The sequence below is a fragment of the Lepisma saccharinum genome, chromosome 26 (assembly GCF_977018435.1).
Source record: "Lepisma saccharinum chromosome 26, izLepSacc3.1, whole genome shotgun sequence".
Taxonomy (NCBI): domain Eukaryota; kingdom Metazoa; phylum Arthropoda; class Insecta; order Zygentoma; family Lepismatidae; genus Lepisma; species Lepisma saccharinum.
The window spans coordinates 21,293,319-21,314,259 of NC_139254.1; the positions used below are offsets into that span (position 1 = coordinate 21,293,319).

The 20,941-nt window shown below is 38.4% G+C and overlaps 1 protein-coding gene across 1 annotated transcript in view; it reads right to left on the bottom strand.

The window, feature by feature from the left end:
- LOC145979454 (phospholipid-transporting ATPase ABCA3-like) overlaps positions 1-19,243 on the bottom strand; it is a 128,805-nt gene extending 109,562 nt beyond the window's left edge. Inside the window, exons 1-3 of the mRNA XM_083112359.1 lie at positions 19,080-19,243; positions 8,875-9,279; positions 7,175-7,414 (exon numbers count right to left, since the gene is read on the bottom strand). Coding sequence (XP_082968485.1) covers positions 7,175-7,414; positions 8,875-9,193 — 559 coding nt within the window. The 5' untranslated portion in view covers positions 9,194-9,279; positions 19,080-19,243. The remainder of the gene's footprint in view (positions 1-7,174; positions 7,415-8,874; positions 9,280-19,079) is intronic.
- Between the last annotated feature and the right edge of the window lie 1,698 nt (positions 19,244-20,941).

Genomic DNA, 20,941 nt, shown 5'->3' on the forward strand with positions numbered 1-20,941 from the left:
GCGGTGGATTCAGTATTTACAACTAAGCCCCCGTGTCCTGACATTCCTTACGAAATAACACAATTACTACAACGCGGCTGCGCTTCGTTCAACGGGTCTATTTCACCTACTGGGATTTCAATCCCACAAATTACACAATTCCGTGCTTCGCTCATGTTTCCGTAAATAATTTTATCACTTCTCAATTTCATTAGATTCTTAAAAACACTCACTATGTCCTGAGGTTGTCAGAAAATAAGTCTACACTTCAAAAACATGAAACGCACTACAGAAAAAACAATACAAACAAATAACTATCAAAAGTGCAGAGAGGAGGGCACGACGGGTCCCCTTTCTGCTACCTACAATGAAGCCTACGCACACACACACAAAACAAAGTCGCCACTAAATTTGCATGAAATAATTCCTAGAAAATTCGCCCTTGCCGATATTCGCCTACATAATTGCCCTTACGTTAATCAATTACGCGCCAAGAATGAATAACGCAAACACAAAATACTAAATGACACAAAAAATAATAAAAACGCCACAAGAATACACGTAAACACAAAATACCCAATAAAAGTTTAACCAAAGCAATGAAAAAATCCTCAGGCTATCTATCAATTAAAAAAAAATGAAAATGTACTTCCCTCGACGAGGGTAAGAGATAGACCGGTCCCTGTTCGGGCGCCAAATTCTCACCGGACCTTTGGTACTGACATATGTTTGACACTTAGTCCGAAGACCGAAGTCCCCTTCCTAGGTGTCGGCCCAGCTAACGGTTTTGATTCCAGGGTACGTGTGACCGGATCGGTTTTTACCCCCGACGAATAGCCGACTCGTGCATAAAGTGATGTTGAATAATAATAATAATAATCTATAATAATAATAATCAATAATAATAATAATTGATGTTAGCCAGCAGAAATGCTTTGCTGACTTAACGTTGAACTAAAATATAAATACCACCAGTTATGAGGATAAGTATACTATATGTTTAAACACAAATCATAGTCAAGCATAGATAACAAAAATGTATATTATATAACACACAAAAATAGACAGATTACACAACCCCTCGCTATCACTCAGCATTCACACACTCTCTCATACCGCAGAGGAATTATTACATTAATATAAATACATTGGCCCTTTTTTAGACACCATGCAATATTTAGTTTTTCTTATGAATATTAAACTGCGCCCGAAGACGTTAATGTGCTTAGAATTAAAGATACTAAACTTTCATCTGCGCGTGCTCATTACATTCTGCCAACGGGCATGACACGTAAACTTTTTATTCTTGCAATTTATTAAAACATTTAAATAATTGTTGTAGAATTATCACTAATGCTCCTTGGAACTTCAATAACATTAGGCTTAGATATCAACTGCAAGGCACACATGTTTACAGACTGAAAAGTGAAGACACTTATGTATGAATATATATTAAAAATAGCACGCAGTTAATTTACTTCCTCACTTAGCAAACTTGAGGGATGATTTCTGCAATAGATACACGATTTATGCAGTTTTAATCAAATATTACCGAGTAAAGCATATAAGGTGACATAAACAAAAAATATTACTCAACAGTTCGGCGCAGAGCGTGGAAAAACAACAGTATGCTGTGAATCGATCTTCCTAATTAGCAATTGTTTTGAAATTTAGATTATGTTGGCAAGAAATAATTATAATCAATACCTTCGCGACTTTTAATTTTAAATTCTGGTATCTTTTCGTCCGACGGCCGATCTTTGGAGTCTTGGGTAGATGATCACTCACACATATAGAAAATTAACAGTAGTATACTATACCATCTCGACGTTCTAGACGTTCCAGCGACGTTTACCGTAGTCCTCTAAATGGTTGCGCGGTCCTCCTCGCGACAATAACTCTTCCCCACGTTACTTCTTTGTAGCGGCACTTCGCAATCTTCTTTGACACACTTTCCTTCTACGCTTCTACATCCGGCGATCATAGTCGAGGGAAAACAGCCTCTCTGTCATCTTGTCGGCCTCGTAATGGAGCGATTAATTGATTTGCATCGTCTCTCTCTCTACTCGGGGGACAGCGAAAAACGGGCGAAGTTTCTTTACCGGGGGTACTCGTGGATTCTCGCTGCTAATCTCACGCGGGACGTCGGCATCTTCTCAAGACGCAGTAGGTGTCGCTTCATTATCTCAACCTTCTCTTCTAGACGGTAGATCTAAGTGTGGGCTGGTGTCGCTTCATCTTCCAATTTCTCTCTCTCTCTCTCTCTCTCTCTCTCTCCGTAGAATTCTCGTCGGGCGTCGGTGTCGGCGTCGAAGTACTCTAGGAATGCTGTTTCGACTGGCGGCTTTCGGCGGTATCATTTCATGGCTTTTAATCGGGCTGTGGGCGTCATTTGTGGTTTTTGTAGCGCTTGTGGCGGCGTTTTAGTGGTGTGGCGTCGCGACGCTGAGCGATGATCTGCTGCGTTGTCGGCTTCATGCAGGCTAGGAAGACCCATGGCCCTCCTTCTCTCGTGATTAGCCCGCCATAGTGGTATTAATGTTCCTCGTCACAAAACGAATAACGCGAATCCAGTGCACAGGTCACTAATTTACACTGCGTATTCGTACAACTAGTCACTGTCACTCACTCACGCAGGATAAAATACACGGCGCGGTAGAAAAAAGACAAAGTCCCGAATCTTTACTCCGACTGTCGCAGAGGTGTTGTCGGTTCGAAAACTGGCGGTAGACTGTAGTTGTTTGTACGTTCTGCCACTATATAAAGACAGCTTGAAACTTCGAATACAACGGATTGACTTTTAGGCGCAGAAATCTAAAGTTACGACGTTGGTGGTCAAGCGTCCATTTTTTGCCTGGTCCAGCTTCTTCAAGCACACGTGTTGCGTTAAAATGGGGTGAAAAGAATAGTTCTACCCTCATCCGGTACGTAACATGTTCCTCCAGTAATTGGCCTCCCACGTTGACTTTCCGTCGCCAAATGCACAAAAGTCGCTCAAAAACAGTGAAGGATTTATCACAGCACATTGTTGGTTCCGAGCTCCTACGACCGAAAGGGGGAAAAGTTGACAAAAGCAGAAAAACACAAAAGGTTCAGAAACGTGGTGTTTTTCTACCGAAGCTTCAAGCGGATACGAAGTTACAGAAAAATATAAAATAACGAAAACCTAGGATACAAAAATTGGTGACAAAAACTGATTGTCATAACCCTGTTATTTGAATTTGTATTTTTATTATTTAGCGTTGCTTTTCTGACACTTTTGGGTAATCAAAAGGATGAGGATGAACGATGATTACGAAATTGGTGAATGGACACTCACAAGGAACACTCATGTCCAACCACGGACTCAATACCTGGTCAATTGACTACTTCCTCCCTTCGAAATATGAAATGTTTTAATGTGAAGATATAAAAAACTACGAACGATTTTCCAAGAAATTTGATTTTGTACTTGCATAAATGAATGGGTTATTCGGGGGCAGAGGCAGGCTCCAGGACCCTCCAGTCTGCAGTATTTGGTAATTTTAGTTTTATCACTACTGCAGGGTGGCTACTCTAGGACCATGATAAAAGTCAAGTATAATTCCCGGTTTTCAAGATGAACTTTCCAAAATTTCAAGCAGACGTATTCTCTATTTCAACCTTACGTATTACCGCCTCTCAACATACACACACAAATATCTTCATAATATAAAGGGTCTATGTAATTCCAATATCCAAAAATTATAATTCAATTAAACGGTATACGTCATATAATTAAAATATTTATTTTAAGGTGCTGAGTTTCTATTTACAATCAGAGGCACAACCACGAATTTTTGTCTGAGCGGGCTGGGAGAAAATGCCAGGATAAACGTACTAATAATAATAATGTTATTATTATTATTATTATTGATTTGTTTTATTTTACTTCACTTCTTGTGCCACGTTTGGCTAATTTGCGAAGATGGGGATAAGTGATATGATGAAATTGATGAATGGACAGTCACAAACATCCATGCCGAAGCCGGGATGCGAACCTCCCGGGACCAACATTGTTGTTGTTGTTGTTATTATTATTACAAGTAGTAGTAGTAGTATCAAAGACGTTATTATCCTCGTAAATTATGCAAGAAGGGGGTAGAAGTTGGTGCTAAAGCATTTGTGTTCTAACAAACAATTTCAATTATTTTTTCAACACATGGCACAGTATTTCGGATCCCATTTTAAACTGTAGGTCCAGTCCCAATTAGCCTTTCTGGGTATCAAGTGGACTTAAAACCACACATCAATCAATCAATTTTACAACCCTTTTTTTAATTTAGATAGTTCGGCGTTCAGGGCCAACTCCCGCCACCTCCTAGCTATGGTTATAAACTTGATAAGTCTAAGAAAATATTACGAAAATAATTTTATTTGCATAAAATGTGAATAGGATTTGGATAAAAAAAGGTTGTAATTTTTTCACGTTTACGGAGAAAAATTCAAGTAGAATACACGCATAATTCCTGGAATTCAAGGAATTCCCAGTGAGTAGCCACCCTGGACTGGCGCATTTTAACAGAGGTCCCGATTTATTTGGGACAGTCTAATCTTGTTAATGCCTGTCTCGAGCTTCATTGAACTGCAGTCGCAATCAAAAAAATTAATTTTTCTTGGTTAACTCACATTCAGACATGTTCATTATAAGAATCATTGCTAATACATATCATTTAATTTTAAAAAAATATATTATTTTCTATACATAGAATCATCATGATTCGTCAGTGATATTGGCAAACAGTATCGGCGATTTGGTGCCAAAACGGTGGGGGGGGGGGGGGAGCAGAGAGAGTTTATTTTCTCTTGGTGTTGGAAGGATTAGCATTAAGAAAACATGTCGTATTTAATCGCATGATCATCGTACCCTGTTCTTTCAGTCCAAAAATAGGTTTATAACCTTTAATCTATTAATGATCGCAGTGGTGCGTCAGATAACAAAACCAATTATGGCGGCACATGATCTTTGGTACAGAGGATTAAATTTTCTTGAGTCTGTATTTCGCAACACTCTAGTAAATTTTCTCAGGTGAAAACATTGTTAATTTACGGAATACAGTAATTTTAGAATACTACTAAAAATTTATGGTAAACAGTAAGCACCAAGTGTGTACGGCATGTGTAAGCGACGGTTTCGATTACTCTTTGGGTGTTACGTCAGTGAGTTGAATTTCTTCCGATACTTGGAATCATAATATAGCAATTCTATAATTATACCTCTAGCTGCAATAACACCATAACGTTGGCGGCCGGCCACATCTGGTACTTAAACAGCATTCTGCATCTTCTCTTTGTTCCGATTTTCCTCCACCCCCACCCCATGCACACACTTAAAAATCCTGTGTACGGGCATGCGATGTCTAGTCCGGGATTTGAAGATGGAACCTTTGGTGGCAACATCGTGAGTCCACAACTCAACGTTTTGGGCTTTCAAGATGGCTTTCATGCGTTAACTATCATATAGTCAATTTTATACTTATATTAGAGTAGTTTGTATCTTACAACTTTAGATTTAACCTGCCTCAACATAACTTAGCCTTGAGAAATTTCAAAATAATAAAAAAGTAAATATTTCGACTTACATTAGTCTGAAAAAATGTAAACGTTCAACTAATATTAGTCAAATAATTCATTCGACTAATATTAGTAGTTTGCGACTATTCAACTAATATTAGTTGTTTGAGACTAATTCAACTAATTTTTCGACTAACGACTAATTAGTCGATGGTGCCCACCACTATAAAAAACTCAATCAAATGAAACAATCCCCCCCCCCCATTTTTCTGTAAGATATGTAGAACTGGTAGGTAAACTATGAAATTTTGTCCCTCCCCCCAATTTCCCCCCTGTGGGCACCTCTGGTCTAACCTTTGATCACATCAAATCTGCCTTTTTGTTCGTCATTACTTTAGTTATTCTTACCTCAGTCATTGTCTGTGCATATCCATATTATCCAATTTTCAATCTTTATCCCTCTTTATCATACCCCCTATTTTTGTAGTCTTCTTACTTTACACCACTTCTTTGCTTCTTTAGGCAAATTGCAGGTATAAGGATGAATGATGAAATAGGTGAAAAGGCATCTGCAAAGGAACACATCCTCCAACTGGGACTCGAACCTTGAACATTCAGTTGGCCAGATAGTCAGTCAACTATGTAATGCATGTGGCCACAAAGTTGTTTAATATCTTTCTTATCTCTACGAGTGTGTGGGAACCTGAAATGTGGCTGCCATGATTGACAGAGGTATTTCTACCCCAATCCTGACTTTTCGGGATGCACAGTGGGAAAATTTTAAATGGTTCTGTATTGATCCAATTTCTATTCCATAAATTTGAAAACAGTGTGTAGAATTTCCAATTTTCAGTGTTGGGGAAATTCAGAATATTTTCTAAAAAGGTAAAGGGCTCCCCTGTGCTTAGCACCACGCCATGAAGGCGTATAGCGGGTGTGAGGGTAACGCCCCCCACACTTTCTTGATCCGGTCGTGAGTGGGGGTGATGTGAATAGCATCATGCCCCTGACCGCCTTTACACCCAAGGGTTTCCCCCAGGTACCCATGTTATCCGATGCTGGGTGGGCGACGGGGCCGCTTCCATCGTTAGAAAAGTTCCCGGATTTGAACCGGCCGGGGATCGAACCCGGGACCTTTAGCATGGTAGTCAGATGCGTTACCGACTGAGCCACTGAGGTCTGTCTCCCAAAATTTTCAGAAAATGGCAAATATTTTCCAGGATTTTTAAAATATTCCTTCCTGACCCAAAATTATAGTCCAACACAACCCTACTTATCTCATCTCTCCACTTTATACAATTCTCTGAGATACACAAGAATTTCTCACAGATAACATCAAGTCATTCTTCACACAAATAAGTTCTTACAAACAGAGCGAACAGAACACGTTTCTCATACCCATGTAATATCAGGTACGTAAAACAAAACACGGCACATGCAGGAATGAAAAATCTCACTGCTGGCTTCCTGTCATAACTAAACATTGGTTTCCTCCAAATTTCTTAACTGTCTTTATCCTCAGGTTCTGTTACAACCTTGATAATGCCAGTGTATAGCCCGCAAAATTTTGGCTTTTTACATGGTTTGATTTTAGTGTCCTGAATTTTCACAGATACAGAAAATATAAAATCTAGTCATAACATTGCAATTATAAGAAAATTACCTTCCCCCTGGATAGGCCCAGGCCTTGAGGTTGGATGAAACAACCTATTTGTGTCCCAGCAACATTGTCCAAGGGGCAGCCTAATTTTGTAGGTGAAGTTCAAAGGCATGTGGTTATCACCTTCGTGTACATCCCCTTCAAACACAACTCCAACAAAATTGATATCAACCACACGTCCACCAACGGTTTTCTCCTTAAACAGTTTTTCCAAATCCAACTCATTCTTGCATGGTTTCAAAACTGTAAAGCAACCAAAGTCAGTCATTTCAATTTGAAAAACAAAAATTCAATGACAGAAGCATGCACACTTAAATCTTGACACTTCATTTCTATTCAGGGTAACATACTGATTATCTATAACCTTCCTGGAATTATGTAAATTATTCCAAAGAAAAAGTATGCAGGCCTCACAGAAGTGCATATTCATTAACACATGAGAAAATTATACTAATTTTATAGAAACAATGAACTAATTAGTTCTACAATATCTATAATGCACAATTTTACTGCTACTGCTAAACTAGAATGGGACAATAATTCAGATATTCTTTCAAGAATCTGCAATAGAAAATACAGTGGAAGTACTGTTCTTGACAATTGTTTCTAATCTGAAATTAAATGGCAATATTCTGTGAAGAAGCAAAATGTTCATTTATATTTCTAATAAAGAGTGATTCCATGTTGAATCATCTAGGGGTGATTGTTTGAATCTACTAACGAGTATGGCATTTTCGTAATTACAAACATGCACAGCAGATTGCATGTTAAATATGACTACCTCCCTATAAAACATTACCCTTCCGTCAGACACATACACAATATGAAAGCATTGTAAAGTAAGCGAAATAGAAGAACAGCTCTGTCTGTCTTTAACACGAGGCTAAGTTTTTTTAAAAAAAAGTGACTACATGCTCATAACTGACTACTTATATTATTGCAGAGAGCAAAGTTCCAGCATTCCTTTGCAACAGCCTCTGGCCAAATGTAGCACATGTTGCCAAATAAATGGTATTTTTCTCACACTGTCAGCTAATTGTTTTTCGGTATATCACTGAAGGACCATCCTGTGGCATGCAATATGTCATTGAATGGTCCTGAGGTGATTTCCCTGTAGGGGATCTTTTAGCTTCCGAAAAAGTCACAGTAGCAAGGAATCATGTCTGGACTATAAGGGGAGGGGGGAGTCTAGAACTTCCCAACACCACAGCTCAAGGAGTTGGATCACTGAGCTTGCAGCATGTCACCTTGTGTTGTCATGCAGTATAATCGGATGTCTCCCCAGAAGAGTTTATGACGAATTGCAGGATGAAGGTGATTCTCCAGAAAGCTACTTTAATACTCATGCCAACTCCCTTCGACACTTTGTGGCAAAGGAGAACTTGCACTTGCATGCAACTTGGCGAACCAGTGGTGGATATGGAAATGTTTCATCACCACAAGCTTGCGCAATCCCTCTGCCACACTTTACAGCATTCCTTCCACATGCTACTTGAATTTTGATAAGCGCTACTCAACAAGGTGCTTCTGCTACATGCGAATCTGTAAACTACAACATGTCATATGTAGAAGTGGGAATAAAGGCATCATCGGACTCCATGACTCTGTGTTGCTATCAGTAACAAACAATGGATGTATAGTTAAGTAATCACTTTTCTTTTTAATCATTTCATGAACCACAGGAATGAAAGATATTCTCTTACCCTTCCTACTCCAATCCAGCTCTGATATCACTCTCTGCATCAGATCATCTGTGAAAGAGTTTGATGGCGCATACGCCACAACTCTCTTGTTGCTGATGGCAAACGCCGACACCAACTGCTGCATAGGGAGCTCCGGGAAGATTGTTGCGTTGTCCACGTAGATCGCTTTCAGTTCCGGAGACTGTGCTCTCATGATCGCCAGCAATACAAAAAGGAACACTGGCAGTAACAGTTCGATCAGTGTCATCAACCAGTGATGCTTCCTGATCAGTAAGTTCTTCCAAATGATTAGATAAAAGCTTCGAAAAATGGAAGCCATGTTTAAGATTTGAGTATACAACTCAAGTAGTAATGAAGGGATTCACATTCACACTGTTCATTTAGGCCTCGTCATTGGTTTGGTACCTAAAAGAAAGGAGATAGATGTAAAACATGAAATTTCTACAATGCTATGCATTAGTAATAGCTGGAGATGTGAACTTACAACAATAACATCGAAAAATGGGAAAAACAACTTTCGGTGGAGAACTGTAGGTACTTTCTAAACTTTTCTTGGTTTATGCACATCTAGAGCAACACAACTTTTCTCTGCAAGTAAAGAGTTTAAATATAAAGGGTGGTACGAAGCTGACTGACACGTTTCAAATGTGAATACTGCGCTGGCGTGATAGCTTGCCGTTGTTGAGGGAAGGGGAACGGTGGAGGAGAGGATGCCATTTCATGTAGTTGATTGCAATGGAGCGTTGGAAAATTCAACATACTTATTATGAAATAAAGTCTGTGATGGGAGTGCAGTGTGTCTTTAGATGACAAGTGTTGGTCAACATAGATACGTACCGTCTCGGCTTGGGTGAAGAAATTTGAAAAAAACGTATCATGGCTATTAAAAACAAAACAAAAGCAATTGTTGACAAAGTTGAGACTATTGTTGAGGACCTACAGAGGTGCGTATATGCCGGAATGCCTTCAACAGCATCGATGGAAACTGAGGCCACCTGCCTAAGGTAGTTTCAAAAAAATAATAATAATAAATAAATAAACTTGTAATCTGTAAGTAATAAATAGCATATTTGTACACATTTATAGACTGGTTCGCTTATTTTTTCCTGTTTTCATATATTATCTATGACCATTTGAAATGTGTCAGTCGGCTCCTCGTAGTAGAAGATGAGAGTGACGTTAGCTCTCGAAAGCTTGTAATCCCTTCCTCAGCTCAACTGGTCGATAGCCCGAGAGAATCTTTTCAACTATCCTAATAAGTTCTCTCACTTTCCAATATGATGTAGAGGGTCTCGAGTTTGAATCCGCTCGGGCTTGGTTGTTTGTGAATATCCATTCATCAATTTCATCATTTCATCACTTATCCCCATCTTCGCAAAGAAGCTAAGAGGCACAAAATGTAAAGTAAAATAAACTAAATCAATAAATCCATCAACCAATATCATGCATCAAGATGACTGATTCATTAATTATTATTAATTGTCTCCTGGTGAAGACTAATATTTAGTAGTTGAAAAGTCAAGGGAATATGCAAAAATTATCACACTGTGCAATAACATTGCATATTCATCATAAATTCATATCATTATACATGAGTGATGAATGCAGAGACACAGATAATCATGAAAGTTTCACCAGCAGAGTGGGAGGTACCACATTTCATATCACTTTAAGACTACAGGCAAAATTACTGTTGTATATATTTATATTGTTTGACATTGATAGAATTGCTTTATATTACTTCACTTTTCCCCCACTTCAGGGTAATCGCAAACATAAGGATGAGCGTCGATATGATGTCATTGATGAAAAGATACTCACAAAGAAAGTCCTTATCCAGAATGGGATTTGAAACAGGGACCCTTGGTGGCATAGTACAGTACTTGTGTTAACCACTCTGCCAAGGAGATACTACACAACATAAAGGTATGCTTGGTGACTACTGCTGGCACTACATCATGTAGCATTATGTGCAAAGGAGGTTTGCATCTGTAAATACTTTCAACAACTGATCACATAATATCTGGTCTCTAGTATGAAACCCCCTTCGAGCCTCACATAGTAGTCGTTCTGATACAACCATAAACCAAGAATGGCTACTGGATTCCAAGTGCGAATACTTTCATAGACTACTTTTCAAATCATAATTTCTCTTGTAAATCACTTACTTACTGAAATTTTTTACTATTTCTCCAAGAGGTAACAGTTCCAAATGTACACTTTATACACAGTTAAGGCTAATTGGGACTGGACCTACAGTTTAAAGTGGGATCCGAACTACTATAGCCTCGAACCTGGGACACCTTGATTACAAGGAGATGACGCTACCACTGCGCCATCGGGGAGGCCCTCAAATGTTGAATGATTTTCACATGTTGCATACGAGTATTAGTAAGTGTTTTTAAAATACTGGAAACAACTGGAAATACGTCTGAAGCTTGGAGAAACTAATTAGCCAAACTAAAAGCTTCACTAAGTATTATTTACTGGAGAATGTGTGATTAAAAAAAAAAGTTTACACAGCTGTAAATTCTAAGTTTACGGTAATCTCAGACATGGAGTACTGTTATACAAGGTTTGAAGACAGTTTCTTGCTTGAGACGAGACATCACATGATAAGGTGTTGGAAGCATTTAGGGGGTACCCTTGACCCTCTGTACCTGCTGGAGGAAGTGAAATATTTTGCATGGTTTATGAAGTTTTCAGTTGACTTTTCCTCGTGGAAATGTGTTATTGTGAAGTAAAGTCAGTCTGTTATCTTAGCATGTTACTTTACCATGTAGCAGAATAGCCCAAATGCATCACGGTAGTGAATATAACACCCAAAATGACTTTCCACTCCAACAGCTATAATTTTACGTTATTAGGTTAGAATTATTAGGTTTGGTACTGATCGTTATTTTCGACGTATTCTTTCACTATTTTAGTGTGCATACAAACAGTTTTTACAAACAAAAAGCAGCAAGAACTTAAGTGGGCCATTCTTTGGGATCAAATATCTCAGTTATTTGTGGTTTCCTAATGCTGGAAACACTTTTACATTACGTAAAACATTGAAATCTGTCGAATAAAAACAAATTCGACGTAATTCTCAAGGGGGTACAATGGGTAAATGCCCCCCCGCCACATTTAGGGATGTTATTTTAATAATAAGAGATCTGAACCTGACCCACCAAACTCAACAATGATGGAATTTAGGTACATAATACCCCTTCACACCACATGTCATGTGATATAGTAGCAGTCCACATCTGTAAACAAACATCCCACTGCTTCTCAGCCATTTGCCTGCCTATAAACAAATAGGAGCGAATTACAATACCGGACCCCTCCCTGATTTTCGTAATATTTCACATGATTCACTAATTGAGGCCTCCTAATCACGAATTCGAAGTTAAAATTTGGCGGTCACGTCTAGAAATTGCAAAATAAGTGAAATTGAGTGATCTGTGATTGGAACAATTGCTCATTATTTACCGGAAAATTTTGTAAATAATGAGCAATCGTGCAGATCACACACCATTCAATTTTGCTTATATTGCAATTTCTTCACCTGACCGCCAAATTTTAACTTCAAATTCATGATTAGGAGCCCTCAATTAGTGAGTATGCGAACTTAGAAGCACCAGTACCGATCGATGTATGTCGAAGTCGGGTTTTCATGGCTGTATCCCAAGAAATGTCATGAAAATTGCTGTCAACATTTCCTGCCGATTCCGGACTCCGCCCCTGGGGTAATCAACCTGCTGCCTGCAACAGCTGTCGCGGCAACGCCTGTCTCTATAGATACGTTGGTAAGGAATTTAAATAATAAAAAAATGTAAGTTTTGTAGTATGTACAACTCCAAAAATTACTTTCCGCACTCCAGAATTTCTTTTTTCTTCTTTTTATTTTGTGAGTATAAGAAGTAGGATAGAAATTACAAAAGGGTACGGTACTGTAAATTTTCCAGTAAATAATGAGCAATCGTGCCGATCACAGACCACTTAATTTTGCTTATTTTGCAATTTCTAGACGTGACCGCCAAATGTTAACTTCAAATTCGTGATTAGGAGGCCTCAATTAGTGAGTATGCGAAATATTACAAAAATCGGAGAGGGGTGCGGTATTGTAAATTCTTACCAACAAATATGCAGAAGAGAAAATAATTCTCCAGAAAAAACACACATAGATTATGAAATTATATGTTAACAGATGTAAGTAGAAAATAAACCAGGTAGAAAAAATGAATGTGTACTACGATTAGTTCCGAATTAAACAACCTGAACTTGGGTCGGTAATGGCTCCGATTGTGTTATGCTCTTTTTCAAAATCTCGTAGCAGAAACACTAACTATCGACTATTGACTTTGGCAATCATTGTCACACGAAAATTTGAAACTTTCGGTTTCGATTTCGGAAAAATACTTGTTAGTGCTGAAAAAAATACTTTAAAAATACCTTACACAACAATGTCTCCTCCGAATATGCAAGGCATTCTCCGTTCATGGAAGCGAAAGGAAGCATCGTGAAGGACTGCTGAGGTAATTTAAACGTTACGGAAGCTAATTAGCACAGTTATCTCCTGAAGGAAGCACAAAATATGTGAAAAATAAGATGACAAAAATACCTTGCCAAAAACTCAGCATTTCGCAAGCATCATGCATGACACAGATTACAACTGCATCTGCTCCTCTCTCCCCGGATGTTCACAGGTGGTCTGAAGGGGTTTCGTGTTTGAGAGAATCAGTAGCAACATCTAGTAGTAATTAGGGGTGTGCAGGATGGGAAATTTTTAAAATCCCCGACATTCGGCATGGGAAAAATTCGCAATTTCCCAGCAGTCACCCCCACCCGTACCGATGGATATATAACAGTAGTTTTTTTCAGGGCTAAACAAAAAAAAAATCATAAAAATTTACCCAAATTGCCCACAGATTCCCGGCTCCGCACCTGGGGTAATTGACCTACCGCTACCATGCCTCCGCTCCGGCTACCCACCTTTTTCTATAGATTACCTTTAAAGGCATGTTAGAACCAGGTCTTCGGGTTTCCTGAATAGCAGTTTCATGGCGCTCACCGTTTGCGAAACTATACATCCGACTAAACCCAGTTGATAAATCACAATTTCGAGCCATGTTCCCTTGGCACCAGAAAAATATCTGTAGCCCCCACCTGGATGTTTTCTGTGGCATACAAATTTTCCGAATCCTCGATTCGATATGAGCCTGTATAACTTCGTCGGTATTTTGTGGTGTGGACAAGAACGACATTTGTGCAGGAAACCATTGTCAACACACCACTGAAAAGCTGTAGAGTTCTTTGAAAAAGTTTGGTGAAGCCTGTAGCGGTTCCATATCTCTCCGAATATTTTCCCATCCAGACGAAAGTACACATTCAAACACTGCACATAAACGACTAGAATCAGTGAACCGATGCCAAACACCCCTTCGTACCTCACAGATGTCACCAACAGAGAAGCGGAAGTTCGTCCCAAAGACGATAGTAAACAAATGGCTGTCGTCACCGGTAGGATAACATAGGAGTATAAGAAAGTGGAAAACCTGTGTCAACAAAACACCCAGTAAGTTATCGCAAAAACTCCACAGTATGTGTTAACAGAAGTAAATTGAAATCGAACCATGTAAAAATTGTATTCGTATCATGATGAAATCGCAATAAAACAAAAGGAACGTGGGCCCTCCAAGCTTTATGTTCACAATAATTTACAGTATCCTAAAATACTTCCTAATACTCTTATAAAAACGTGCCAAAATCATTAAACATTTGGAACTGTCGGCTAATATCGTTTTGATTTGTTTACATTACTCCTAAATGTTGGAACTTGGCAACTGATTCAAACAGACTTATCTACAATGAAGTACCTCGTACTTGATTTCAACCTAAAGCATGTATTTACGCATGTACAATAAACAAAAGTGAAAGGAGCGAATGTAGAATATAGAGAATGTCTCTAATTTCGTTAATATTTGGTACACTAACTAAATTTGGCCTTCTAATCACAAATCTGTTGTTAAAATGCCATGGACATGTCTAGATATCGTGAAAAAATCTGACGTAAGTTGAATTTTTGGTAACATTATACGTAGTATAGGGGTGATGGATTTCTTCAAATTTACAGGAGAAAGTACTTATAGAAATCATTTTCTGTAGCATTGTGGAAGTTCGTGAATGAAGTTTTGATCCATTTTAATGCAAATACATGTTGTTATCTGTGAAAAATCTCCGTCCAATAGCGTCGGAAGTCACGCGATCACGCTAGTGGAATCAGGGTTTCCAAACGAGTGATTTTTTTCGTGAAACGTGCACTTTTTTTTTCTCGAGAAAATGGCATGTCATGAATGTGATTTTAGATTATTATCGGGCGTAGAAGATCCCTTGGATTATTGTATAAGGAATTCAACAAACTAAAACCCAAGGCGAGGAAAAATTTCCTGGAGGAGAAAATCGAGAAAAACCGATGTTGTCCAGATATGCGTGATTGAACGTACTGAGGACATTTTTCGATGATGAAGCACATATTTAGGGGTGAAATAAGTGCTAATGGAACCTAACCTAACAGGCCTAAACTAACCTCGTAGGCATACCTCGTTCCCGTGAATGGTTAGTGACAGAAAGTGTAAAAAAAAAACTTACTTACCCTACGGATGCCGGAGCGCCAGCTGTCTGCTAGCATGGTTTTGCGTGATTGAACGTACTGAGGACATTTTTCGATGATGAAGCACATATTTAGGGGTGAAATAAGTGCTAATGGAACCTAACCTAACAGGCCTAAACTAACCTCGTAGGCATACCTCGTTCCCGTGAATGATTAGTGACAGAAAGTGTAAAAAAAAAAACTTACTTACCCTACGGATGCCGAAGCACCGGCTGCGGGCAAGAAGGATGTGTCATGGAATAAATACGTGAAAGATGCTGTGAAGGTAAGTTAATCTCTTAATTTTTACTAATGTAACCTAAACAAACCAAAACTAACCTAACCTGGCTAACTTTGCATGTTTCGTGACTTGAAAGTATAATTTCAAAAACCCAATAATTCGTGGAACATACGAATTTTCATGCACAATATAGTTGGAAACACTGATATTCGAAAACAAAAGAAGCGTTATTAATCGCAAAGCAAGCGATATCGCAGAAAATGTGTTTGTTTTCGTGCAAAAAGCATAATGGCACCTTTGACTATGTTCCGCAATACATAATTGGTAAGTACTAACCACGTGAAACACAAAATATCCGATTTAAATGTGTCTCCGATCTACGAAACTGTTAATAAAAAAAAAGCTTTTACGCCAGGGCACGAAATTTCCGGTTGCCAGGTCGCCATTGGCGACCAAAAGTTTGGGGCTGGCGACTAAAATTTTGTTGTTTCAAATATGTGTCAAACACGCCCGAACATCTCAATCCAACGTTCGTACATGGTTTTGGAAAGCGAGCCGATTGAAAACCCCGCGTCCACTCAATGCCGACACCATCTAATCGGCACAACAGTTCTGCAACTGTTGGGATGCTACCACTTTGGATGCACATGCAACCAAACCCAACCCGTTTTCCCTGCTTTGCTTTTCCTCCACTCGGACTTGAGGTGGGGAGGGGTAGAGTGGAGCAGACCGTGGCCCAACCGAGACTCCTTGCTTGTGCACGGAAAAACCCTGTTTTCACAGTTGTGAACTGCTCTTGCGCGTGCCAGTGTCCAGTCTTTGTTGACAAAAGAATGCGATAAATGCACTCGTCAAGGTTGGTTGACGCGTGGTAGTAAATTCGTTCTGTTTACCTAATTTTTTTTTGGTTCGGTGGTAGTTGCCTGTGAGTGAAGTGGTTCCAGAGAAATACATATATCAGCCTTCTGATTGATGGATGTGTATGTTCGATACGTAAATGCAAATGATTGGTCACATCAAGGAGGACATTTTAGGAGTAATAGAGCTTCCAAACTCTATTTCTGCTGGCTACTTCACAGCCATAACTGATTATTTAGATAAGGCAATAGGTTCAAATAAATACAGAAACAAGTGTTACATTGTAGGCTTGGGTACTGCAGCAAATATGGTCGGGCACAAATCAGGATAGGCTGTGCAAATTAAAGCTATTTGTAATAAAATGATAAATATTCACTGCCTTGCACACCGTTTGCAGTTAGCTGTGCTGGATGCGTGTCGTGAAGTTGAATATCTTAGAGCATTTGATTCCGTGATTAGGAATATTTTTCAGTGTTATCATGGCTCTTCTAAAAGACTTCACCTCTTGAGAGAAACGGCAGAAGTTATAGAAGAAATTCTAAAACTCAGTGATATCCACACTATTAGGTGGCTAGCCAGCAAGAAGTGCTGTAAGAGCTCTCTTGCAATCATGAAAGCTTGAATAGGTGGCCCATGGAAAAGACAATGATGGCGCTAAAGCTAAGGGTTTGCTGAAAAGTTTGAAGCAATTTAAATTTGTTAAGCTTCTGTACTTCCTTTTGGATTTCAACAGGAAATTGAACCCTTTAAGCGTGGCACTATAAAATAAGAATCTTTTGATTGCATCTCTGAAAATAAGAATTGAACACTGGATGACCTACAATCTAATGTTGGACCAAGCAAACAAGATTTCTTGGACCATGTATCCATTTCAGGGAAGATCAGGGATGTGCAGCTCACAAACATTCAAAATGGAGAGCAAGAGTTTCAGACTGTTAGAGGAAACTTAATTAACAATGCGAAGGTGTACATCACAGAAAGATTGCAATCTATATCAACAGATGTGATTGCATCTCTGCATGTTTTCGACACTTTGGGTCCGCCTCCCAAGGAAAATATTCTTCAGTTTGTGATAGAAGAATTAAAGAAGCTCTACATGTACTTGAACCCGAGGCTTCATAATGAGAAAATGGATGTTCTGTTAGCAGTGGACAGAATAAAAACTTTTTTTTCCTTCTCTGACTTTCAATCAGATGCTGGAGAAAATTCACAGTGAGGAGTGTTCAACAAGATTCCCCAATTTGCTCCAGATTTTGACACTTTGTGCTGTTCTACCAGTGAGCACAGCTTCATGTGAGAGAAGTTTCAGCTGTCACAACAGACTCAAGACTACTTACAGGAAAACTCTGAAGACTGAGACACTGGATGATTTGCTCAGAGTTTCCGTAAATGGACACCCCCCCCCCCCTTCTTCCTGTCAGAGTTGATCCAGCAGCTGCGATTGATAAGTGGTACTTCAGTGCAGAACGACAGCGCTACACAAACATTACTTCTTTTTAATACTTACTCATATTTTTATTACTTATCAATATAAAATAGTGGCGACCAAAGATTTTAGTCTGGCGACTGACTTCAAACTTGAAATTTCATGCCCTGTTTTACGCATTGTTTTACAAACAAAATTTTAACTATGCTTGCCTAACCTAACCGAACCTTGCTGGAAATGGTTCGTGAGGCTATCCGTGAATGGTTTGTGGGGCTACCCATGAATTTTTACACACGTCTGATGCATTTTAACAACAGATTCGTGATTAGAAGGCCAAATTTAGTTAGTATACCAAATATTAACGTAATTAGAGACATTCTCTATATTCTTCATTCATACCAACTGAAAAAATGACACACTAACATACTGGGCATACTAAATAACATGTAAGAAAAAAAACATGCCAATACAACAAATGCTATGGCCACATAGTATTCTATGACGGAGAAAATGTAACTACCATTGTATGAGAGCACACATGCAAAAATATATTCAGTAAGCAATACCAGCAACATTGAGAAGAGTTTGGTCTTGATAATTTTACCACATATTATAGTTAGAAATTTTGTGGCCATTCTAAGATAATTGTAAATTGTAGGTCAACATTTGAAACGAGTCAAAATGACAACATTTTACATGTAGGTATCACAGACTGGTATCAAAACGTCAAAAGTAATTTTAGAAAGCAACAGATTCTACAACAACAAAACAAAATTTACACATTTTGTTTGTTAGGAATGGTGTCAAGTTTGTACGTACTCTTATGACTATTTTAATTAAACGTTGAATGTGCCAACATATGATTTATGATGTGATTGTTTCAGATTACAGAATGTCTGCGTGCATATATATAACATGAGTACTGGAAAACTGCATGAAATGTCAAGGACTACGCCTAGAGTTCAAAATAGGCCATGCACAAAAGTAAATTAATTCATAATAAGGAGCAGTTTTGTAGTAAAAACTTCATTCTTTATGCTTACCTGACGTTAACATGTTACTGCCAACACCCACTGCAACGTAACACGGTTTATACATTGCCGTTTTAAAAATTACAATTCACTAACACGTACGAAGAATAACATTGAAAAATTGCAATGTTTACGAGGTGAACGGAAATTCATCACGATGACGCACACGAAGAAGTATTGCCATTTGCACAAATATTTGCGAGTTTTCACTGTTCTTCATGCAGTGTTACCAGTTACCACCATCTGTATTACCTGCAACTAGGGGTGTGCGGGATCCCGAGAAGTCGGGAAATACGGAATGGTCATTTTTAAAAGTAATTAATTGTCGACGTTTTCTGCATTGTACGTTTCTGGAACCTATCGGAAATTATCAGTTTTTATTCCAAAAATCCAGAGCTTCGGGAAATTTGGAATATTTCCCGTCCTGAAAAGTTCCCGAGATTAAAAAAAAATCCTTTCCCGACCCAAGAAATTCTGTCCTTCACACACTTATCAGCAACAAGAAGTGATCTTCTCGTTGGGTACGCAAGGACGTATTCAGGGGGTCCGAACACCCCCCCCGAAAGACTTATGAAGTACAAAAATTAAATAATAAAAAATATATTAGTTTAGCCTTTGTTTTATAATTTCTTCTGAACTTATTGGAAGACAAGGATTACAATGGGATCATACGGCGTTGAAGGACACGAAGGATGTATTTAGGGGGTTTAAACCCCACCTCCCCACCCGAGAGACTCAATTACGAAAATTAAATAATGAAAATATACTTGTTTAGCATTTGTTAATTTCCTCTGAACTTATTGGAAGACACAGATTACTATATTGGGATCATACGGCTCTGAAGGACAGGAATGACGTATTTAGGGGGTACGAAAATTAAATAACTTAAATATACTCGTTTAGCATTTGTTGTATTATTTCCTGTGAACGTTTTATAAGGCAAGGATTATATTCGGATCATACGGCTTTGAATGACATTACAAAGAAGATTTATATACACTACCACTCAAAATAATACGCATAAAATATTAATCAGAAACGTACTTTTCTCCAACAACATCAACATAATTATTGTTATTCTATAAACATTCAATTATTCATCTATTTGACATTAATTTCCTTGCCAGGTCACTTGCTTTTATGTAAATTATTCTGATCTTAACTACAAGTAAGCTACGTAATGAATATGCGCTGTTATATCTATTCTTATACAGTCTCTTTACCTATTCGTGTAATAATAATATAATATTAATGAATGTATTGCAATTAGTATTAATTTGATTTAATATAATTATTTTAATTTAACAATTATTATTATTATTCCTGAGACACTTGGTTCGAACCCCCCTCCCAAATAGTTATAATGTTATAAATATAGGCGTGCGCAGACCCTCTGATTAGGGAGGGAGGGAACAAAAGCCTTGATTAAAGTTCAATCAGAGAAAAAAAATCAACTCGCTGTTTTATTGTATTGACTATTGATGGACACGAAACAGGGCGTAATAGTGTGTCTGAAACAGTGATGTGCGTCTACGCGTAAACAACGATAGTCTACATTCTACACGTACACAATTTTATACAGTAGATTACGTAATCTATGTAAACAACATGCCGAAAGGTGATAACTTAGCAAAGGACGCCGTGGAATTAAAAGAAAATTATACTGCGTATCAGTTGCTGATGTGTAAGAATAATCTTTCATACTCTTTCTTCCAAATTCGAACAATTTCTCACCTAGGAAGAAACCTACTGTAATATAGGAAATATTCTAGTGTTTTATGCGAAAAATACCACTCTTGGCTCACGACTGCCATCTATTGTTTTTTTTGCATACTATTTATCTTCTTCCATAGTTGATGATGGAAGAGAAGAGA